Below are 23,660 nucleotides of genomic sequence, written 5' to 3' on the forward strand. Positions count from 1 at the left end.
AGGCAAGGAAAGAATTCCAAAAATGTACCTTGGCAGAAATAAAGTTATCTACAGGGAGAGCCAATTAACACTAAACTCTGCGTTCTCAGCAGAAACCATGCAGACAATCAGAAAATGGGGTGATATATATGCATTTATGGACAACAAAAGCTACCAGTCAATAATTTACAGACTCAGCAGTGGTGTTCCTCCCAGACAATGGTGAAATTAAGACATGTCTAGGTCAACAGACATTCTCCTGAAAAGAAGCCCAAGAGGGAGTATTTCAAAGAATCAACATGGTGGGGGTGAGGTGAGCATTCAGGGTCACACCACCTAGAAGTATCCAAATAAAATAAAGCTACCATACTGAAAACCGGGAGCCAAAATGTCGATTTGTAAAAGATGACAATTGCAAAGTAAAATGGGGGCTAAACAATGCAGTGACAAAACTTCCAAATAGAGAAGAAGTCGATTCCAAGATAGAACAGGTTGTTTTAAACTTAGGAAGAAAAAACAAATAAATTACAGAGTATACACCTGACCAAAGTAATCTTTTTAAAAATGAATACAATGCAAATGCTATGTAAATAGCATTTTACACTCCCTCTTAACCTTTGATTTGATCGCTTAATTGCCCCACCACCCAATATCTTTGTTGCACAGTTAGTTGAATCCACAGATGAGGAATTAGTGACTATAAAGGTCCAACCGTACTGTTGACCTACAGGAAGAACTCGCAGGACAGCGCGTCAAATTCTCTCGGGCTCTAGACCTGTGGCGGGTGAGTTAACTCCTCCAACTATTGCCCTGAGATAACCTTTAAAACTGAAACCAAAACTATCTCCTCGAGTCATAGTAAAAGCAAACGATTTTACTGAACTAGTAAAAAAGGAAAGTTTCCTTGTTTTTTTTAAATAGCCCTGCCTTGAGCATTATGCTTTAAAAAAAAAAATCTTATTAAAAGACTGGAAAAGAATCTTAGAGGACAGTGTGTTTATGGTAGCAGAGAGCAAGGGCTCAGAAAGTCCTCAGACTGCGCGATGCCACTAAATTGTACATGTAGAAACTGCTGGATGGGTGCAAGCTTTGCTGCGTATGGTCTCAACAACAACTTTTTTTCCCTTCAATTTTAAAAAAGATTCTTCCCAGGAGGGGAAAAAAAAAAAAAGATTCCACCCCCAAGCCTTCAGGAGCCACGGAGTCTTCCAGCTCCTGATGCCCCTGTGTCTGAAACAGAACAAGAAGGGGGCCTGGATGTTGGGCAACTCACCTTGGAGAAGGCCAGGCACACTCTTGGGGGCTTTGGCACTGACCCCAAATAGCTGTAGGGAAGCCCAGCTCGACCCCTGACTCTGCCTGCAAAGACCCCAGGGGTGTGAGGAGCCCACAATAGACCCTCTCCTTCCCTCTGAGCATCACACTCAATCTTCCTGCCCGTGTGAGTCACCGGGGTGGAAGTCCAATCCAGATCCCCGTGGCCCCCAGTGCAGATGGCATGGGGGCCGCAGGGGCACCTGGCTCCATTATGTGGTCAGTGGGGACCCCAGGGCTTCCCAGAAGAACAGGAAGCCCATGGGCTTTGAAGTGAGAGTGGAGCCTGCCTGGACAGAGCAGAGAGGCCCAACCACAGACGGGGAAGAAAGGGCAAACCTCTTCCTCATTGCATAACCGCACACACTTTCAGGTAGCAGCTCACTCGGTGCGACAGCCCCCCTCCAGCCTTGGCCCTATCACATGCCCATGCTCCCTGACTCACTCTGTCCCACTCAATGGGATTCGGAACCTCCCTTCTCCAGCACAATCCCAGAGTACTGGATCTGAACCCCTTCGAAGGCTGTATTTATTTCCAAACGAAGTCCCATTAACAGGGGCTGGGTTTTCGTGTGCCTTTTGAAGGGGCACACTTTACCCCATGACAGCGCCCGCCCCCCTGCCCCTCTCCGGTCTCAGTAAAATGGGGGCTGTGGTGGGCAATCATTGGGGCACTGGTGTGGTGAAGGAGCTGGGCTCTGGGCACGGAGGAGTGCATGCTTCCCCCAGGGCCTCATTTTCAGGGCAACCCGGCATGTGCCTTTACTTTCCCAATGCGCAGGCAGGACCCAGGGAGACCTGAGGGCCTCCTGAGAGGGTGTGGGAAGGGACCCTCTAAGCCAGACCAATCTCCACCCGGCCTGACTCCCACTGTGAGACTCTGTGGGTTTACTGTAGATGCCTGCCTCCTCAGGGACTTTCATCCAGAGCTTCATTGGGCCTACCCCAACCCCCACGCATTGCCGGGGGGATGGGTGGGGGGGTGAGGGGGGTGGGGGGGTGTCTCCTTCCCACCATCCTGACCTAAAGGAAGACTGCTTCTGTGCCTTGTGGCACTTGCCTCACTTTGCCATCAAGGAACTGTGTCCTCAAAGCTCATCCAAGATAGTTGGGCACCAGCGCCCCCAAACTCTGGAAGACTCAGGCCAAGCTCTCCTCATAGTGCCCTCCCCTCTCCCTACCCAGTGCACACACAAGTCACCAGAGCAACCCCACACCTTCTCGCCACCTCCTTCAGACCCTAGAGTGGGGAGAAGGGTTGAGGGTCCCCTACTAATTTTAGGGACAACCGTGGCCTAAAAGATCCCACTTCTGAGAGTAAAGGTTCCCCCAGAAACAGTTCCTGAGTCAAGGATTTGAGGACAAGGAATATATTTGGGAGTAGACTCATGCAACGCAATGAAAGGACTACACACCACAAGGTCGGTAGTTTAAAACCGCCAGCCAGCCCTTGGGAGAAAGATGAGGCTTTCTACGCCCATAAAGAGTTACAATCTTGGAAACCCACAGGATCGGTTGAACTTTGTCCTACAGGGTCGCTATGAGTCAGGATCAACTCGATGGCAGGGAGTAGCAACAGAACTACCTCTGAGGGCAACCAGAGCCCAAACTGCCAGGGAGCCCTGAGAGATAGTGGAAACTAAATCCCACGGTGACACCCCACCCCCGCCCCACACTGGGGACATCACCCAAGGATACCACACCCATCAGATATTGCTGGACAATGTCCCCCAGGGCTTCAGGATCGCTGGTGTGTTCCAGAAACCACCTGCATCCCGTGGGAAGAGTGGGCTGTTGCCGGTTCAAATCAATGACAGTCACTATCATGTCTTGACATTTAGAAGAGTCTTTTATTCGGTTATAACTGGACGGTGAGAATCTAAAAACGATTCTTTAGATTGCAGGCCTGGGTGGACTTTTCAGTGAGTTTATAAAGGCAAAAACTCATTGTATCATTTATCGGAGACCTAAGCAAGCATATGACAAAAGTAGAAACCAAGCCAAATTAATGTAAACATTCTTTAGAGTTACTGAGCATTACAGGGTACGGGATTAATTCTTAACATCCTGGTTAATAAAATAATAGTAATATCCTGGTTACAACATCAAAAGGAGCAATATTATTAATTACAACGTTCTGATCTTGGGAACATAAGAGTACATTCTAAAATCAATCACTGGGAGACTTTCGGAGATGGGAGGAGGAAGGAGGCAGGTCATTCAGCAGTCAACAAAATGGCATGCCATTGGTCAGTTTGCCTTGGGGTGGGGAGCAGCGGGGATATAGGCAGGTAGGCTAAAACACTGGTGCCAGGAACATAGGTGCCAAATCCCATCATGGCTGCAGAGCAAGGATCCCAGTGTCCACCCCAGAGCCTGTCCCCTGAGCTGGGCTGCTCCTTCCAGTCGGGGGTGGGAATTCTGCAGGGGTGTAAGCATTGGCCAGGCACCTGCTCTAGGCCCAGGTTTGTTTGGTTGTTAGGAAAACACACATGGACAAGTGTCTGGGCAGAAGCCCAGTGGCCTGTCTGTGCGTCTGTGAAATGGGTAGAGGGAGAGATCTTTTCTCATCCCACGGAAGCTGCTACTACTTTGACTTTGGCCATGCATTGTTGTTTTTTTAATAAATCGTTTTATTGGGAGTTCTTCCAGCTCTTCTAACAATCCATACATCAATTGTATCAAGCACATTTGTACATATGTTACCATCATTTCCAAAACATTTGTTTCCATTTGAAGCATCCACCCTCTCAAACGCAAAAGCTAGCCTGAGGTGCGTTGGCGTGTGATTGCTTCTGTAGTTATAAGGGTGTGGATTGCCTGATGTGGCAAGAAAGGCTTGGATTCAGGAATCGACGTTCTGGGAATGAGCCCCCCTCCCGCGGTGTGACCGCAGGTGTGGTGCTTCCCCTCTGCGCGTCTGGATTTCCCCAAGTGCAAAGTGGTGTGGTCACATCCTTTAGTTCGCGGGCCTGCTGGGCGGGCCCTGAGGGGTCGCGCCAGAGACACGGGGGCGCAGGAGGGACTTTCCAGGATGACTGCCCTCCTTCTCCTGCAGGTGGTACTCGGGCAGGATTTCCCGGCAGCTGGCAGAAGAAATCCTGATGAAGCGAAACCACCTGGGGGCCTTTCTGATCCGGGAGAGCGAGAGCTCCCCTGGGGAGTTCTCCATCTCTGTGAAGTGAGTGGGGAGTGGGGGGGGGGGCCAGGAGGATGAAGGAAACCCCACTCTTCCTGCAGAAGCCAGAAGCCAACAGTCTGGGCGCTGTGGGAGTGGCTCCCGGCCCAGGATGTGGCCCCCGCAAGGGAATAGGGTGGGCATGGGGCAGCCCCCCAGAATGTGCACCAGCAAGGCCCCACTCGATCCACAGCTTGAGCTAGAATTCTCAGCTCTGCTATTTCCTGACTGCGACCTTGGGGGAGTCCCTGGACCTCTCTGTGCCTCGCCTGTAAGGGTTGTTGGACTTCATCAGTGAGCTAATTTATTTAAAGCAATTGGAGTCACACTTGGGATTGAGGTCGGGTGGCCTTGATGCGGGTGTCTGGCATAGCAGACAGGAGTGGTGGCCTTTGGGGTAGGTAGAATCCCAATCTCAAGGCCAAGGCCAGGATGCCTGAGGAAGGATGAGGAAGTGGGAAGGAGTGGGGAAAAGGTCAGCACCTTGGTGGGTCTCTGTCCTTTCTTGTCCCCATGGCCAGACACAGTAGGACCCAAGTGTATAAATTCAGTGTTTGAATATGTATTGTGCTTTTGCCGTGCTCCCTGGTGATTTACCTGTTCTGTGTGGGACTGCTAAGCGCAAGGTGAGCGGTTCAAAACCACTAGCCACTCTGAGGGGGGAAGACAGGGCTTTCTCCTCCCAGAAAGAGTTACAGTCTCAAAAGGTCTCAGGGGCCGTCTATGCTGTCTTATCGATCTGCTGAGTCAGACTCGATGGCAGGGACTTTGGTTTGGACTTGGAGGCTGCGTGCAGGTGGTTCCTGGGGCTGGGGAAGCAGAAATGACAAAGACGAGGTTGTTGCTCTTGTGAGACGTGTGTTTTAGCAGGAGAGACAGAGAGGAAAGAAAAAACAAAGAATGTCAAGAGCAGAGGGGTCAGGGAGGCCTCTTGGTGGAGGTGGCATTTGAGCAAATATCTGAGGAAGGAAGTGGAGGCTTCTGGGTGTCCCCAGGAGGGAGGGAGACTTCCAGACAGAGGGAAGGGCCATGGGCAAGCCCTGGGTTGGGAATGAGCCTGTTGTGTTTAAAGGACCAGGAGCTGGAGACAAGGGGAGAAGTGGTCAGTTCGGTGAATCAGGGGACAGGCAACAAAACCACACTCCAGGTCACTGTGAATGCCACCTAGTGCTTGGCCTGTGGGGAGGCTGGCTGCAGCTGCCCTCGCTGTCAGCCTCGCAGCTGTTACTGGGGCTAGGGGTGGCCAGCTGCATGGCCCCTGGAGCTGCTGGGGGCCGTGAAGAAGAGGCTGGTGATCTGAGAATGGTACCCAGCAGGCTGGTACCAACCAGCCTGTCGGTGGCCCCTGGGAGCAACCCCAAAGCTAAGATTCCTGGCCCAAGCAGGGCCAAACAGGGCTGGAACCCCTTGTGGCGCCTGAGGGAGATTGAGTGACAGTGGGGCCATCCGAGAGCTGAGCTGAGCCTTGGGGCAGGAGTGGGGCGTCCGGCAAAAGGAGAGCACAGGGTGTGCAAGGCACAAGGAACGGCCAAGTGTGCACAGACCCAGAGGTGGGCAGCGAGGGGTGTGTGCAGGCAGCAGAGAGATGGCCAAGCCTTCCAGGTCAGAGGTGACTGTAAGAGTTTCAAGGGCTTAGTGGTTGTGAGTTGAGCACATTGCCACTTGGGGGCGCCATTGACCCTTAGTTTCCCCAGCTGGGTGCTGCTCCTAGGTCCCCCTCCAGCTACTGGTCCATGGTCTCTCAGGGGGGTGCAAGCTAAAGGTGCGTGCCTTAAACTTACAATCCTAACACCCAGCGGTTTTTAACCCCGGGCAGATCTCTGATCTCTGATGTCTGACACATAGTTAAGTGCTCCATCAATGCTGGCTGTAGTACTTACTACTGTTCCTCCCAGCAGCCACATAGTCCACTAAGGGCACCTGGAACACTGCCCCCCACCACAAATCCGGGCTCGCGGAGGAGGGGCAGTGGTGTGAGAAGGGAAGCCACCTCTAATCCTGGCTTCCTGCGCCCACACTTGCTGAGTGACCTCAGGGCTTCTGCACCCTGGCCCTCAGGGAGCCCTGTCCACCCCGACCCCACCCTCCTGCACGCATGCACCCGCCCCAACAAGCTGTCCGAGGGGGAGTGTATGGGCCTCAAGTGGCGACAGTACCCTTCCAAGTGAACACAGGGCCTGTCCCTCCAGCTCTCAGGGAGCAGCCAGGGGACCAGAACCATGCCAGGCCCTGCTAGCCATCAGACACAGATAAATGCTGCTTCCCTCCTGCTCCCCAGGCCCTCATCCCACAGGAGATGGACGGATGGAAGGCAGGCAGGCACCTCTGAGCAGGGAAGACGATGAAGGCTCTTGGGCAGGGAGAGGGAGGAAGAGGTGGAGGCTGTGATTTTAGGCCAAGACGGACTTGCAGCCAAGACTGGATAGATGTGAGGGAAACCGCATGGTCCCCAGAGGCCCAGTTTACAGATAAGAAGCAGTGACTTGCCTCAGGTTATCCATTCATGGCCCTCTGTGACTTGACAGCCCACCTGCCCCAAGGGCCACAGGTCCAGAAGTAACCCCTGACCCCTACCCACCCTGAGGTTGTGCTGCATCTATTTCTCAGCAGGACAGGTAACAAACTGACAGATAGGACACCAAAGGTCTACCCAGTGGAGATCACCCTGCAGGCAGCTACTACCCAGACTTCTGCCCACGTGGATCCACACAGTGGGGAATTTGGGGGGTCTTGAGGCCCCTTCTGGCAGGCTAGGAGGGCAGCCTTGTACTCCCTCGCTCTGCTGCCCCTGTCCGTCTTACCTTCCTCCCTGGGCCACTTCACTATAGTCAAATCTGCCACTGCTGCCACCAGGCCAGAAAAACTTGCTGGGCAAGACCTGCTACTGCTAGCACCAGGCTTGACTCGGTCCCCGGGCTTTTCTGACAGCCCAGCAGCCGCCCATCCTGTCTTTTCCCTGAGTGTGAGGGTCAGACGCTGTGACACCCACACGGCTCACACACAGTCACCCACAGAGCAGGGAGAAAGAACACCTCACATCTGTACCCAGCGTTCCAGAAACATGCACCAGATATGACGGAGATGGATGTACACAGACTCAGAGACACTCACACCAACAGACACCTGAGTACACGTGCTTGTACACATGGGGACACACACACACACACACACACACACACACACACACACGAGGCTGTGCTTTTCCCAGGCTCAGAGCCCCGGCTCCAGCTTCTTTTTGTTTGTTTTGTTTTGAACTTTATTCAATAACTTTTATTGAGCAACAAGATGACAGGAATCTGATTCTGCACTAGATAACTATATTGTATGGAGACGTTACCAGAGTTCATTGCTACTACGATGAAAAGGGTAGAAGCCACAGCTGTTTTATTTTTATTATTGCATCCAGAAATGTATATTTCCCTAAAATGCACCCAAATGGCCCTGGGTCTTGAGCTGAAGGGGCACTGTAAGAGTAGCTAAAGCGCTGGCGATGGAAAGTGGCCATGGCAGCCCGCATGCGATTTCCCACCACACCTATGACTCTGTGGAGTAGCCCTGTGGAGAGATGCCTCTGGAAGTACAGTGCAGCTGGCATCATCTTGGCCAACATGATTTCATCCTATCCTTGAACTCTCTGGGGCTGGGAGACCCAAACAGATTCTGGGATTATCGAGTGACCATCAAGTTCCCATTTGGGGGCGGCTCCAGCTTCTTACTGCCTCCTTCCCACCTCCTCCTCAGGAGGCTCCCCCAACAGGGTGGTCTGCACGGACTCTCCCTTCCACTCCTAATGCCATGCCCACAAAGCTCCCCTCCCTGGAGGGGGCTGAAAGCTCACAGGAGAAGGGAAACCATGCACAGCCAGCAACTGCAGCAGCCTTGCAGCGTGGCTGCCCAGGGCTACAGGCCCCCCTCTCCTCAAGTATAACATAGGCATGAGGCCAGACGGGACAGGGACAAGACCTTCCTTGTCAGCGATTCAAATCACCAGCCACTGGGGAGGGGAAGATGAGCCCTCTACTCCCACCAAAAGTTACAATCTCAGAAACCGAGAGGCAGGTCAACCTGGTCCTCTGGAGTCGAGAGTGGGAATCAGCTATGCGTAGGAATCGACCCTCAGCAGCAAGGTTAGCCTGGGTTCACACAATGACGGTAGCATCACGCAGGTCGCACAAACCCATGCCGTCTTGCACTTTCAGGCGCTGGGCTCTGGAGTACCCTAGCCTCGGGCTCTGTTGGGCACACTGGCAGACAGGCAGGCTGCTGTGTCCAGGCTTGGGAACTATTGGTTCCACGTGGGGCCACGTGCAGTCTGGCGAGGCCCAGCTTCCTTCGGCAGGGGGAGCAAGTCTAAGAGGCAGCATTGAGCGGGCACCCAAACATCTTTCTCAAGTCTGAAAACAGCCCCGGGGGGCAGAGAAGCCAGGGTCCGAGCCCACGACAGAGGGCTAAGAGTGTAGCACCCTGGGGAGGCTCGGACCTCAGGCCTTGCTCAACTGCGATGGGCCCAGGTGTGGCGTGCGCACAAGCCCAGGCCCACGGCTGCCTCTCTGCCCGTCTAGTGTCAGGTTTGCAACCCACCAGAGCAGTGTATCATGGGAAACCTAGACAGCAGATCGAGGGACCAGAACATCCCCACTCGGACGACAGGCCTGGAGGAAGGCTTCCCAGAAGATAGGTCGTTTTACCTCTGCCTTGAAGCCTGCGTAAGTGGTTGATCAAGAGCCCATAAGTATGTTGGGAAGTGAAGAAAGATTCTGTGTGCCTTAGAGCCCCTGACTCCAACAGAAGAGAGAAAACACACACACACACACACACACACACACACACACACACACACACGCAGGGCCAGGAGCACAGTCAGAATGATGTCATAAAGCGAGAGCCAATCAGGAGTGCCAGAGAGCCACAGTCTCACACCCACCCTCAGATGCCCCTTCAGCCCTACCCTTTCTCACTGGGCGGTACCAGGTAGCTCAGGGCGAGGCTGTGGACCTCAGTTTCCCCACTGCACAAAGGGCTCAGCTGGTTCCTCCTGGGCTAAGAGAAATAAAGGCCAGCCACCCTCCAGGAGGGTGGGACCATGATTACATGGCTGTGTCCAAATTACAGGACACCACCTTCAGTTTGGTCCTGAAGGGCTGTGTGGGGAGGCATTGTGGGCTCCCCTGCCCAGGCCTGGCACACACAGGCTCCGCCGCTGGCAACACGTCTCCTCTGTGGGACTGGAAGGGAGGAGGGCAAACTACTGCTCGAGTCCGGCAGCTCTTTTGGTGCATAGGTATGGCTCCGGAGTGAAAATCGAACATGCAAATAAAACTATCATCATTTCACTTATAAACATTGAAACATTATTCAAGAGCCATAGCTATGCTTTTACAAACAAACGAAATCACCATTATCTGAGTAACATCCTTTGAAATTGTTGTGAAGGACAGGATTAGCTCTCGTGTCCCAAAAGTTTGCCAGCCCGCTGTGCTAAAAGGGACCGGCTAGGAGGGTGATTCTGAGAGGGGCCATGGCCTGTCCAAACACTGGGAGGAATGTCCCTAGATGGGGTCACAGACTAGACGGGGTGGGGGAGGGATGCTGGATCTCGAGCCTAAGCCGAAGATTTTATCCTGAGCAATAGAGTCATAGAAGGTTCTTGACAGGAAGCAGCCAGCATGAGTCTCCAGTAGGAGGCTCTTAGGATAAGATGACCAGATTTTAACATTGGTAAAGCGTTGGTAAAGCGGGACACCATTGATAAAACTCATATCCTGGCGAAATAGCCACATGGCAGCCGAAAACCGTATACCCTCGCTTGTCGTGCCTTCTTTCCAAAAATCGGGACTTTGTTAAAATGCCGCAGGACGTGGGAAAATTTGTTAAATTTGTTAAAAATCCCGCCAAAAGCGGGACGTCTGGTCACCTTATCTTAGGACCTGCTTTCCAAGTGACCCCATGAGAGGGCTGGGGAGTCTGTCGGGGCTGAGAGGCATGTGGAAGAGATGTGAGTGGAGAGGCTGTCCAATATCCATTCTCAAGGTCCATTTGCTGGGACAGATCAACCATACTCAGCATTTTCTGAGTTGAGGTCCAGAAAGTACTTAGGTAACAAAAGTCTGGCCTGGTCCAGTGTGCCCTCCTCCGATACCAGGGGTATGTAGCAGGCTCCACATCAGGCCAGGCAGTGGGGTCTCGGGTCCCCATCCTGAGGGAGACCTGCTTCTAGGTGGTGGTAGAGTGTGAGAAATTGGGCCCCGGGGTTCTCCGGGGGGCACTGGGAGAGGCACTGAGCCCATCTGAGGTGTCCGGGGCCTCACCCCCAGCTATGGAGACCAGGTGCAGCATTTCAAGGTGCTACGGGAGGCCTCGGGGAAGTACTTCCTATGGGAGGAGAAATTCAACTCCATCAACGAGCTGATTGACTTCTACCGCACCACCACCATCGCCAAGAAGCGGCAGATCTTCTTGCGGGATGAGGACCCCCTGCTTGAGGTAAGTGGGCAGGCTGCGGGCCAGGTGGGTGCCTGTGCTGGCCTTTCTGCAGAAGGACAAGGAGCCCGTGGACATCGGGCTCAGGCTGACCCTCCTTTCTGAGCAGCTGGGAGGACAGGAGGAGGCAGCGGGGTCGGACCCAGGCTCCAAAGCTCACAAGGTGGAAAGAGAGAAGGTAGGGAGGCAGGGAAGATGGGTCAGACTGGAAGCTCCTTGGAAGCTCCCTGACGGTGCATGCGTGGAGCATGGTCACCGGAACCATGCTCACCACCACCACCATCCCTGCTGACTCATAGCAAGCCTACAGGACAAGGGAAAACTGCCCTTGTGGGTTTCTGAGACTGTCACTCTTTACAGGACTAGAAAGCCTCGTCTTTCTCCTGAGGAGCAGCTGGTGGTTTCAAACCACTGACCTCATGGTTAACAGCCCAGCACATAACCACTACACCCCCAGGGCTCCTTTTGGCACACAGTAGGCACTCCATAAGTGTATGTCGGAGGAAGGAAGGAACCAAGGCCCCTGAGCTTCCCAGGCCTGAGCTGGGTTCTGTACGCTGTACTCGTCATGCCTGTTACACAGATGAACAAACTGAGGCTCAGAGAGGAACTGGGCACAGGTAGGGTGTGATCGCATGTGGGCGGATGCCCGACCAGGCGCATCCACCCTCCCCCATCCTCATAATAATAGCAATTTTCTGGCTGGCCCTGTCATCACTGCCTGAGGGTCTGCTCTCCTCCCTCCAATGAGTGTGACAGCACCAGCCAAGTGGGTGCTTGTCTAAGGGGTGCTTGTCCAAGCAGGCTGCTTTGTCTAAGGGGGGTCAGCAAGGCCTGGAGCTGGAGGTCATGACCTGTGTAGCCATCCCCCATATGCATGTGCGTGTGCATGCCCACGTAGTCACAAGCACACTCACACACACAGATGCAGACACACACACTCACTCGTTCACATACACATACACTCAAACATACAGATGCAGACACACACTGACACTCACTCAAACACACACACTCACACAGACACACAGATGCATACATACACACTCATACTCACTCATACTCACACACACACTCAAACACACAGATGCAGACACACACTCACCCAAACATATACACACAGATGCAGTCACACACTCATACTCAAACACAAACACATACTCACACACACAAACACACAGATGCAGACACACACACTCACTCAAACACAGATACTCACTCAAACACACACTCACACAAACACACAGATACAGACACACACTCACTAGCAAATACTCAAATACAGAGACACACACACTCACACAAACACACAGATGCCAACACACACTCACACTCACAAATACTCACACAAACACAAATGCAGAAACACACAGTCACACTCACTCAAACATATAGACACACTCACAAATACACAGATGCAGACATGCACTCACTCCCTCAGACACACTCAAACGCACAGATGCAGACACATACTCACTCCCTCACACTCCCTCAAGCACACACCCACACTCACATTCTCACACACACACTAAAACACACACATTCACACACTCAAGCAGACAAACACACTCAAACACACATTCACACACACACACACACTTACCACCCTGCTGTGCTACCTTAAAGCTAGTCCTCCCTCAGTGGACCTCCGTGTCCCCCTGTCCAATGTGCCAGTACTGTCAAGCCACTCCCTCCAGAGACCCTCAAAGCAGTCTCTTTCCCACTGACATGAAGCTCAGCTCCTCAGCCCAGCCCCAAAGGCCAAGCTGGCCGTGAGCTCCCAGTCCGACTCTTGGGGCCCAAGAACATCTGCCCACAGGCCTCCCAGATGTGCACTACTGCCACCTCCCTGGGGAGTGGGGGAGGGGCCCTGTGATGGAGCTGGGGCTGACTGCCTCCTCTGGTCTGGTCTGAGTGGTTGGCCCTTGAGCTGGTTCAGCTCCCTGGAACCGAGACGCTCCCTCCTTCCTGGGAAGAGAACCTCTAATTATGATCCTATTGCCCATCCTGGACCGCTTGGACTGGGCTCCTTGGGCACTGGCCGCTCCAGTCCAGCCACCCTGGCTGGTGGGGGGGACTGAGTCCGCAAGGAGCAGGTGGCTATCTCAGCCCAGGCCACCCTGGCCGGTGGGGGGACTGAGTCCGCAAGGAGCAGGTGGGCATCTCAGCCCAGAGTTCGCCCCACCCCGCTCACTTCTCCATGGAGCCTCCACTGACAGACAGCTGCTGCAGGGTGTGAAAGGGCTGGTATGGGGGTGAGGGTTGGGGGTGCTGGACAGGGGCCCTGACCCTCCCTCTTCTCCCCACAGTCCTCTCAGGCCTGCTTTGCCCAGGCCCGGTTTGACTTCTCGGCCCAGGACCCTTCGCAGATCAGCTTCTGTCGCGGCGACATCATCGAGGTCTTGGAGCGTGTGGACCCCCACTGGTGGCGGGGCAAGCTCTGTGGGCACGTCGGCTTCTTTCCGAGGAGCTATGTGCACCCTGTACATCTGTGACAGGGGACATCTGGGCAGACTCAGGCACCCACCCCTTGGGTCCCTGTCACAGGCGAGACGGGGGCATGGAGGGAGCTGTGAACAGTCCACCTGCCTGGGTCCCCCAGGGCTCAGCCGGGAATTGGACCGGTTGCAGGGTATTGACTCCCAGCCACTTCACTACAGACCCCCACCCTTCAACATGACCCACCAGACCGGGGCAGCTCCCCAGGACCTCCTGGCAGCTCCCTGCAGGCCCCAGGTGTGTGAGTTCGGGGATGGGCAGGAAGGACCCTGACCACATCCTGTCAACGGCTGAAGACGCTGAGAGGGACGTCCTACAGGCTCCACCCAGAGAGTCCTGGGCTGGGCAGTGGGTTCTTCACGGGGTGACCACTCACTGAGCTTGCCTGACCCCCCCATCAAAGGGCCCCTTGAATTGTGCAGATGCAGGTCACCCTTGGGGGCTGCAGAGCAATCCATTTTCACTCACTTGTCAGCTTCCAGGTGGGGCTGGGTTTCTCAGCAGCCCCCCAGCTCTGGACTACACCTCCCCCCACCCCCATGGCATACACTTGGGAGCTGCTGGAGGCCCCATTATGAAGCCCTGCCCCCCACCATCCTGCCCCTAAGGGGGCTCTGAGGGGGAATGCCCCTCCACCCAACTACACAGAGAACCAGGGTTACAGGGGTGCTTGTTCGCTGGTAGCCTGAGGGGAGCCGTGGGGAGCAGACAGAGCTGATTGCAGGGGTCCCCCAGGATCAGAGAGGCACGCTATTCCAAGTGTGGGCAGAGCCGGGGGTGGGGGAGGAGGGGTTCCGATGGCACGTGCCACCAGCAGGACAGGGAGGAGCAGGGTCTGCCTGAGTCTGGGCACCCCTGAAACCAGAGATGGAGGTGGGATGTACCCAAGGCTTTTCACCAGGCCACCAGGGAGGTCCTAGGAGCCCACAGAGGAAGGGAAGGAGGAGCAAGGGGGCGCTGGGAAAGGTGAGGGGTTGCTCTGGCAGCAAGCTGGCTGGCAGGCAGAGCTACTGCAGTTGCTTGAGGGGGCCCCTGTGGTGTGGGTTGTCTCCTGGTCTCTGTCATCCTCCCTCATTCCAGCCCCAGCAGCTGCAGCCTTCCAGCTGGTTCAAGGCCCTGAGAGCCCTAGGAGATGAGCTCTTTCCGCCCCGGGCCCAAGTATCCAAATACAAGCAAAACAAATGAAAGGCTATCCATCAGCATCTCCTTTTCTTTCCAATCGGGATGACATTTGGTGCAGTTTTGAAAGACCCGTTCTTTACTTCCTCCCGGCGGCCCCTGGTTTTCCAGGCTCCCGCCCTGGCCTGCTGTGTGGCCTTATAAGGTCTCCATCACTCGCTTGGGGGTTGGGGTGGTGGTGGTGGCTCTGCACCTGCCGGGACCCTTCTGACACGTCAAGCAAAGTAGGCATAGAAGAAGACGTTGACACACATTAGGAGAATGGCATTGAAGCCACAGACGCGGGCCCAGAAAGCGTACTTCTGGGGCGTTTGTCCGTCACCTGAAGGGGTAGGAGAGGAGAGGGGTGGATGAGATGGACGGGTGCTTCCAGCCCTGGGGTGGAAGGACAGAGAGCACCTAGCATCTGGCCCTGACCTGCTTTAGCTTCCGAGGGCAGGGCCTGAGACAGGGTCCACCAGGTGAGATTCTCAATCTGCAAAGGGGACAGCGGGACCCAGATGGATCAAGGCTCAGTGACTGAAAGATGGCAGCCGAGTTCAGACGGGGCCAAGGGATTTGAACCAGCAGAATTGGAGGTCAAGGTTGAAGAAAAAGGGCTAGGGCAAAAAAAAAAAAAAAAAGAAAGAGAAAGGGCTAGGGCTCAGAATGGGCCCCCAGTCAGATAGTGAGCATTCAGGGTGAAAGGCCAGGGCCACGCACAGACAGGAGGACCCATGAGAAGCTCCAACAAGGGTAGGGGCTGGGGTCCACTCACCTGAGCTGCCTGGGGGGCTGGTGTCAGCAGGCTGCCGACCACCACCACAGCACTGCTGAGCGCAAAGAGGGAGATGGCGAAGTGCAGGTAGTGGAAGCTGCTGAGGAGGGCTGGCTGTGGGGAGGGGGCTCCGCAGGGTGGGGCTGGGTGCAGGAACTCCAGGACCAGCCTCGCCGCACCCACAGCCAGCCCCACCATCAGGCCCCAGAAGGCCCCCTGGGAGAGGGAGGCAGGGCACATGGGTCAGCAGAGGTCTGTCCCCTGCTCTGGCAGGGGAGACAGAAAGCACATGGGAGAGGGAGGCCACATCTCTGACCAGGCAGGCACCTCCCACCCCACCCCACCCACCTGTTCATTGGCACGCGGCCAGAAGATGCCCAGGACAAAGACGGCGGTCACGGGTGGAGCCAAGGAGCTGGTCACCGATTGCATGTAGATGAAGAGCTGCCCGCTGTTGGAGCCCTGCAGGATGGGGATCCAGGCCACGCTCACCCCAATGAGCACCACGATGACCAACCTGGGGGGCCAGGACCATGAGGCCCTGGGAGCACTCCACTCTGTCCCCTGCCTCCTGACCCTGGTCCCAGGGGACACTTCACCCAACCTGGCCAGTCTGCACTGTACCTGACCAGCCCAGCTCCCGCTGCCTTCAGGCCCAGCCCCTGGTCCTAGGTGTGGGGGGGTCAGGGGGGCGTCTTTATCTTCCTCTTCCAGGCACCCACCACACCTCCACTGGTGAGCTTACAGGGTGTACCAGGAGGGAGGGGCTGTGCCTGCCACACTCAGAATGATGCCGGTGGGCTGAATGAGGGGCCACTGCCCCCTGCCCTCATTGCACTGGCCTGGCCCTGCCCCATTCTACCACACCCTCTCCCCAGGCTGCTCTGCACCCTTTTAAGGTCAGTTCATGGCTTCATAGGGAAGGGGGTGCTGGGCTTGGGTTAAAAACTGGAATCCCTAACGCACTGCCAGGCACGCCTTCCTTCCCTTCAGCTCCTGCCTGCTCCCTGCTGGGCAGAGCCCTTCATGGCAGGCTTCCCACAGTCATGCCTACAACACAAGCTGCCAGCCCTCAGAGTCAAGCAAGGCAAGAAGGCAGGGGGGACCTGTGACCCCAGTGCAGGACTGGGCCAGGGAGCCCAGAGGAAGCCCCTGTTCCAGGATGGCTTCCAGCGTAGGGGACCATCTATGGATAGGTCTGCCCGACCTCCTGGGCCAGCAGGTGTCGCCAGGAGTGTCAGGAACAACGGTGGGGGCAGTGGAGGCTGTGTACCCTTGGGCATGAGTCCTCTCTCCCACTTGGCTGGCTTCCTTCCCTTCCAGGCGAAGGAAGGTGGTGGCACTTGATTACGGTTAATTAGCCCTTAGCCAGGCAGGAGGGTGGACAGACAGGCGCTGCCCTGTTCAGAGGCACAGCCAGCCCTCCATTATGCCCGCCCTGCCAGCCCTCCATACACGCCTGCTGTCCTAATACAGACGCAGCATCACCCTGGGCAGAGCCTGCGGCCCCGCCCTGGCCAGCTCTGACCCGCCCTCCTCTCCCCAGCTGTCACAGAGATCCTAGAACGCATCCCAGCCCTGAGGTCCAGCATGGCCAGTCCACTGCCAGCTGCCCAGCCCTGCCCCTACCTCCTTGCTCACCAGCCCCCCATCTAGCCACAAGAACCAGTGGCCCCTCCATCATCCTCCTGGGCTGGAGTCAGTGTATCGGGTGGGGGGGCAGGGGGGGGGCCTCTCAAGGGCAGGGGCTCCAGGCAGAGTCCACACAGGCATGTGGCACTGTGTGCTGTATGAATAACAAGCCTAGGTGAGGTGGCGGGGCAGAGGCCAGGGTGGGAAAGAGGGACTCAGGGTCTGGGTGTGCAGAGTCCAGAGCCTCAGAGGCTAAGATGTCCTTGCTTTCCAGACCTGGCCACTCCTCTGGCCTCCCCCACCCCACAAGACCCTCAGGATCACCAACATGTCCCTGGCTCTCGGTGGGTTTCTGGGCCTTGCTCGGCTGCCCCTCTCCTATGTCCATCTCTGTGGACTCAGGCTCTGGTCACACGGTCCCCACCAGAAAGCAGGCCTCCCAGGCTGAGGGAGCATGGCCTGCATAGAGGTGCTGGAAGCTAGAAGAGGCTGAGCAAGCTACTCCAGGGCTAGAGGCGTTGGGGGCTGTCCTGGAGCTTCAAGAGCAAGAGGTGGCAAACTGAACCCCCACTGGCCACCAGCCCCTGGCATTTTCTCCTCCATTGGAGTGGCAACGAGGGACAGAAACCCACCCAGTTTCAGACAGCCTTTGGCAGCTCACAGAGGGCAGAGGACCAGGCTGCTGGGGCCAGGGGCCATGGCTTGGCAGAAGAGGTGCGAAGGCAGTTAAGGGTGTGATGGCTAAGTGGATGAATTGCCACAGCGAGGGTCAGCTCAGGAACTTGGGCTTGGGAAGGGCCAGGGGAGAAGCCTGCTTCCGGGAGGCCAGCAGAGGCCACTGAGCAGGCACGCCTAGGGCTGCACGCACACCAGACAGAGCCGTGCAGGAAGCAGGGTTCCTCAGCAGAGACAGCACCTGGCACCAGCAGGGCTCCAGGACCCAGCTCTCAGGAGCAGGGAGGACTGAGAGAGAAGCCACTACTGGCCACTGGGGAGAACCGAGAACCCGCTGGCAGCAGCCATGTGCTGGGGACATGAGACACATAGCGGCCTGCGCAGTCCAGTATGAGGCTCCTTGTTCTGGAGACACCTGCGGATGAGCTCACGGCACCTGCTGGCCAGCGGGTCCCCCACAAGTGCTCCCCACAGAGCTCAGCTGCTTTGTGTGGCTGGGACAGCTCCTGGGGCACCCAAGGGTCAGCACCTTGCACTCTTGGTTCATCAACACCAAGGGCCAGCCCTCTGTGAGAAGAGCCAGGCTGCAGGCCCAGGGGAGACTGGAGCCATTCCTCAGTGCACCCTGAGAGGCCTCCAGGGCTCTGGGCCCAGGGGGTTAAGGGTAGAGGGCTGAGCCACCAGGCATCACGGGCCCTTGCCGTCACCGGGGGCTCAGCCCGGTGGGGAGGGGTGTCAGGGAGTAGTCAGACCCAAAGGGCCACACCCGCTGCACGAAGGCTGTGGCATCACCTGGAAAGGCACAGAGGGGTGATCGTGGGGGGCTTTGCCCAGGAAGGGGAGTCACTGAGATGGGCCAGGAGCAGGGAGACCCGAGGGGCAGCGTGGGCTGAGTGCTGAGTGCCAGCTCCAGAGCCCTCTCTGGGGCAACTAGAAGCCGGTTAGAAATGAACCCCGGCCATTGAGTCTGCGCTGACTCCCAGCCACACTGTGGACAGAGCAGCGCTGGGGCTGTTCTGCAGAAGGAGGGCTTTCCAAGAACAAAGAGCTCATCTTTCTCCCCCCCTCCCCTCCACCGAGTGGCTGGTGGGCTCCAACTGGCAGCCCAAGGCTTAACCCACTATGCCACCAGGGCTCCCTCTGGGAACCATCGGGTGGGTAAAATACTCCGATGTGGGAAGACAGAACTCTGGGATGAGATGAGCGTGTGACTGGCCTGGGGTGCCCGGCCCAGGTAGGGGATGTATCAAAGGTGAAGTCCATGACCCTTTGCAAAGGGATGGGCAAGAGAGGAAATTTGGGAGCTGGGGTGGATTTCTCTCACCTTCTCTGACATCCTCCCTTCTGCAGCTGGCCGACTCCTATTCCTCTTACAAAGCCCCACTGCCCAGTGCCCCGGCACCTGCCAACCATACCGCCCCACCAGCAGCAGCTCCCGCTCGCCGGCACTGGGCCGCAGCCGCCGCCAAATGTCCATGGTGAAGAGCGTGCTGCTGCTGTTGAAGATGGAGGTCAGCGACGACATGAGTGCGGCGGTCATCGCTGCGATCATCAACCCCCGCAGACCTGCAGGCGGAAGAAGCTGTGTGACCCCCCCACTCCCACCCCACCCCCCTCTGCTCCAGCCCCAGGCCCCCAGGAGCCCTCCCAGGCCCAGGGAGGCCTATGGCCAGCACAGTCCCTGAGGCCGAGCTGGCTAGCTCCCAAGAGAAGGAGGGTGAGGAGGCCGAGAACTGCAAAGGCAGGGGGCTGGGGCAGCACCTTCAGATCCTTCGGAACCTGCAGCCAGTGCAGCCGGCTTGCAGGCAATCGGAGTAATCACCGTAATTACCGGCGTTGTTATTCATGTGCACGTCAGCCCTTTCCTTCCGAAAGCACCTTGCAGTTGACAAAGCACTTTCGCAGCCAAGACCTCATTTGAAGGAAGCATCATTAACCCTTTCGCAGAAGAGGAAATGGAAGCTCAGAGCAGGGATGAAAGTGCCCAGGAACTCCGGATGTGTAACAGGAGGTTGCAAAAAGGTAGCCTGCAGCCAAGCACCCTGCTTAGAGATGAGCCCTGGGCTGGGCGGGGCGTGAGGCCAGACCCCAGCTCTTAGCCCCCCAGTGGTCCCCAGCTCTTAGCCCCCAGTGGTCCCCAGCTCTTAGCCCCCAGTGGTCCCGTCTCTACTGGCACTGAGAATCTTAGCACACACCTCTAATAAACAAACACCCTTTCCCAGTCATGGAGTTACGGAAGACCAGGGAGAGAAAAGCCCGTGGGGACTGGCTGCAAGCAGCGAGGGTCCTCATGGAGGTGAGCATGGCTATAGAAAGCCCCTGGGAGCCCCAGGGTGGAAGGCCGGAGGTGAGGCATCTCAGGACGGGGTGGCTCCTTCTCCCATTCCATTTCCAGCACTCCCCATTCTCCCAGCCCTTCCTCTGCCACCTACCCTCCCCAGGAGAAGCCAGACACGGACTCCTTCCCCATGGATTCAGCCTCGGAGATGCCCACTCCCTCCTGGCTGGGGTGGCACCCAGGCTCCGCATCCAGAGTGCTGTGTGACTCCAAGCACCTGGGGGGCCTCTCTGTTCATTTGTTAGACCGACTGGGCCGAGGGCCAAGGGAGAGTGAGTTACATCACCATTCTTCCCCAAACATTTCTTCACCTCCCTTCTCTTGCTCAGGCAGATGGAGTGAATCGGTGCTGATGCCACTCATTTCTGGGAGGGGGAGCATGAGGCCTACATAGGCACTGTGCTGGGACTCCGCCAGTCTCCCCAGAACACAAGGGGAAGGCAGGGCCCGGGGGTGAGAACCCACAGTGTTGCCAAGCCTTGCGCCAGGCACTTGTTAAATTTAATCCCAGCAACAACGCTGAGGGCTGGGTAGGCATCATTATCACTAATTGACACCTGAGAACGCAGGCTTGGCTCGGAGCAGGGCAGAGGTGTGCCCCAAATAGCTCCACCAACCCTGGGCAGCGCCAAGATGCAACCCAGCTCCAGGCGCCGGTGTTGTCTGGACCACAGCTCGGTCGGAGGATGGAAGAGAGGAAGGGCAGGGATGGGTGGGAGGAGCCCACCTGCCCCACCCCTCTCCCCCCAACTCTCTTCCCTCACCCTTCCCACCCTCCAGCTCACCTAGGGGACAGGAAGCTTCCACAAGAGACCAGACATGGGAGGCCAGGGAAATGCAAGGGCCTTTGAAGTCCAAGGGGAGCAAGCATCTGGGATTGCAGAAGGCCTCAGGGTACCCTCCCTCTCTTGGCTTAGGGTGAAGTTGCATGCCCAGCCACAGTGCTTCTGCCTGCATATTCCCCGTATCGGGCTCTGGCCGCCGCAGGAAACATGGAAACTGGCTACTACAGGGATGGGTCGCTTGAACCCCTGACGCACGCACACAGAGCAAGCAGTGGGCTTTGAGCCTTGGGTTGAAGTCCCAGTCACACTGGGTGTCTGAGTCCCTTTCCCTCTCGGTGGGCCCGTGAGCCATCTGTGACACAGACTGGGTGCTCTGCGATAGCACAGAGGCGCGCTTGATAATCGGGGCCTGGGACACAGGAAGCACACAGGAAAGGTGGGCAGCCTTTCCTGAGCGACGCTGAAGCACCGGTTCTAGGGGGAGGCTCTGGAGCCACATTGACTCGGTTCAAATGTCAACTTGCCATGAGGCCTTAGCCCAAACCAACATCTTGGGGTCTTATAATGGGGATAGGAACAGAAGAGACGATCCTGAAGCAGGGCACGGAGGTAATTACAGGCAAAGCCCTGCCCAAGTCCCTGGGCGACGGACATGGACCCCCCTCCCCCATGGATTCAGCCTAGGAGATGCTCACTCCCTCCTGGCTGGTGCCAGCTGGACTAGAAACTGAAAGGCTGGCAGTCTAGCCCCATCCCCACCCCCAGGAGTGCCCTGAAAGTTAAGCCTTAAATGCAACCGACAACCACAAAGCCCATGGGCCAGGCTCACAAGAAGTGGTCTCCAGTATTATTACTTTTCTTGTCCTCCCTTCGAGCAGAACATCATACGTTCTGGGCCAAGTGTCACATTAGACACCAGGCCTAGTGTGGCCCCTGCGACCCAAAGAGCCTCACCTGTGGGCATCAGCTCAATGACCAGCTTGGGGTAGGCAATGTTGGAGCAGCCGATCTCGGTCCCACAAGCCCGCAGGCACTCGGAGGGTACCACACAGCCCACGTCATCTGCAAGAAAGGACGGTTCAGAGCCCACCCTTCCCCCTCCCGGCCCTCTGGGCACACACAAATGCCTGCTCTGTCATTACCTACATACAGGGCTGGTTACTGGGCCTCAGTTTCCCAGTCTGAGCCAGGAGAGGGCCTCTGGCTCTTCACAGCCCTGAGTCTCTGCCTGCCTGTGCTCCTCCATCACAAATCCTTCTCCCCGTTCTCATGATCCCCAAAGGCCAGAGGGGCTCTCCTGCAGCATGGCCCCTGCTGGGTGGGAAGTCCTCCCTGAACTCGCCTCCTCTTCTGCCTGGCCATCCATCCCCCAGGAGGGAATGGAGACCAGGGAGGGATGGAGGCTGGCACTCAGTCTCACGCTCTGGTGTCCCCAGCCAGACTCAACCATAGGGAAGCCAGGCATCACTACTGCAGTCCCTCCATGCCCCAGCTCCCACAGACCCAGGGCCTGTCCCTGGCACCCCAGCTGGCATGTGAAGGTGGACATGGTCCTGCCGCTTGACTCCCAGGTCCCCAGGGAGGCGGGCACCGTAGATCTTAGCCTCGGTTTCCAGCAAGAGAGTCAGTCCCAAGCTCACATTTCCCCCTTAAAGTGTGTTCTAAAAGCTACGGGCACCGCTTTCCTGGTATGCCCGGGGGACCTCACAGAAGACAGCTCCAGTGGGGCACAGTGGTGACCTGCCTGGTCCTCTGCTTCAGAAGCAGCAGGTGCGGGTTGCTCCAGGTACCGGGTCATCTGGGCTGTGAGGCCAGGCATGGCTGGGTCCCCCGAGGCCCCACATCACTGTGGGTGCTATCTCAGCCCTGCTTCCTGATCAGCCACACCATCCACTCCCAAACTCCAGGCTCTCATGGGCATGCTCCCTGTCCCTGAGGCCCCTCCTGCTCGGTGGCCCGTCAGGGTTGCCCCGTGATGGCCCCATGCTCTGGCCTCCCTACCGCCTCCAGCCATTTCTTGAGTGCAGGGCTTCACTGGGTCCCCACCGACCTCTGGTTTAACTTGTGAGCCGCCTCAATGGCTCCCTTCTATCCTCTCCAAACAGTCCTCCTGACTGCTGGCTTTCCAAGCCGGAGCTTTGGTTAGGCAGCTGGCTTCTCCAGGAGCTCCTCACGACTACCACCACTGGAGCCTAGCTTCCCAGAAGAAAAGCCTTTTCCAAGGCATTCCCGGCCCTTCACAACTGGTCCCAGCCACCTCCTGGCCGGCCATCAATGTGCCAGCACCCTGACCTGCTTCTATTTTCTCATACACACCTAGTCGTCTTACACCTCCGTGCCCATGTGAGGCTGTTGTCCCCTCCTCCTGGAGTGTGTCCCCATTTAGCACCCACCCCCACCCTTGTTTACCTCCTGCTTCACAGACCAGTGCAAAGAGCTTGTCTTAGGACGCCTTTTCCACTCCTGTCCCCCTGGGCAGTAGCAGCTCCCCATACAGCCAAGGACTGAATCACTGCTGTTTGTTTACATATCATGCCTCCCCACCAGACCAGCAGCTCCCCAAGGCAGACACTGAGTTTGAATCATCTGCAAGCCCAGTCCAGTATCGCCCAGCCCAGGGCCAGGCCCAGAGGAGACACTGGGTGAGTGTGTGCTGTGTGACTGAATAAGTAAGTGAATGGGGGTGGGCGGGGATAGGAAAGCCCAGGAGGGTGGCGAAGAAAGCTGATGGTGCCCGGCTATCAAAAGGTATAGCGTCTGGGGTCTTAAAGGCTTGAAGGTAAACAAGCAGCCATCTAGCTCAGAAGCAACAAAGCCCACATGGAAGAAGCACACCAGCCTGTG

General features: G+C 56.6%; 2 protein-coding genes across 5 annotated transcripts in view; one reads left to right on the top strand and one right to left on the bottom strand.

Moving 5' to 3' along the window:
- The window catches only part of LOC101648799 (GRB2 related adaptor protein), a 39,425-nt gene extending 24,783 nt beyond the window's left edge, over positions 1–14,642 (top strand). The window contains exons 3-5 of the mRNA XM_004712972.3: positions 4,352–4,474; positions 10,786–10,954; positions 13,261–14,642. Coding sequence (XP_004713029.3) covers positions 4,352–4,474; positions 10,786–10,954; positions 13,261–13,446 — 478 coding nt within the window. The 3' untranslated portion in view covers positions 13,447–14,642. The remainder of the gene's footprint in view (positions 1–4,351; positions 4,475–10,785; positions 10,955–13,260) is intronic.
- Positions 14,638–23,660, bottom strand: part of SLC5A10 (solute carrier family 5 member 10) — a 62,016-nt gene continuing 52,993 nt past the window's right edge. Inside the window, exons 10-15 of one of the 4 annotated variants that reach the window (XM_004712970.2) lie at positions 21,771–21,878; positions 19,109–19,259; positions 15,735–15,903; positions 15,387–15,602; positions 15,047–15,104; positions 14,638–14,951 (exon numbers count right to left, since the gene is read on the bottom strand). In XM_004712970.2, coding sequence (XP_004713027.1) covers positions 14,845–14,951; positions 15,047–15,104; positions 15,387–15,602; positions 15,735–15,903; positions 19,109–19,259; positions 21,771–21,878 — 809 coding nt within the window. In that variant the 3' untranslated portion in view covers positions 14,638–14,844. The other 3 variants (XM_045293331.1, XM_013007323.3, XM_045293332.1) reach the window with 3 other exon arrangements.

The sequence above is a fragment of the Echinops telfairi genome, unplaced genomic scaffold (assembly GCF_000313985.2).
Source record: "Echinops telfairi isolate 266 unplaced genomic scaffold, ASM31398v2 ScPeMD7_2010;HRSCAF=2546, whole genome shotgun sequence".
In the NCBI taxonomy this organism is placed as follows: domain Eukaryota; kingdom Metazoa; phylum Chordata; class Mammalia; order Afrosoricida; family Tenrecidae; genus Echinops; species Echinops telfairi.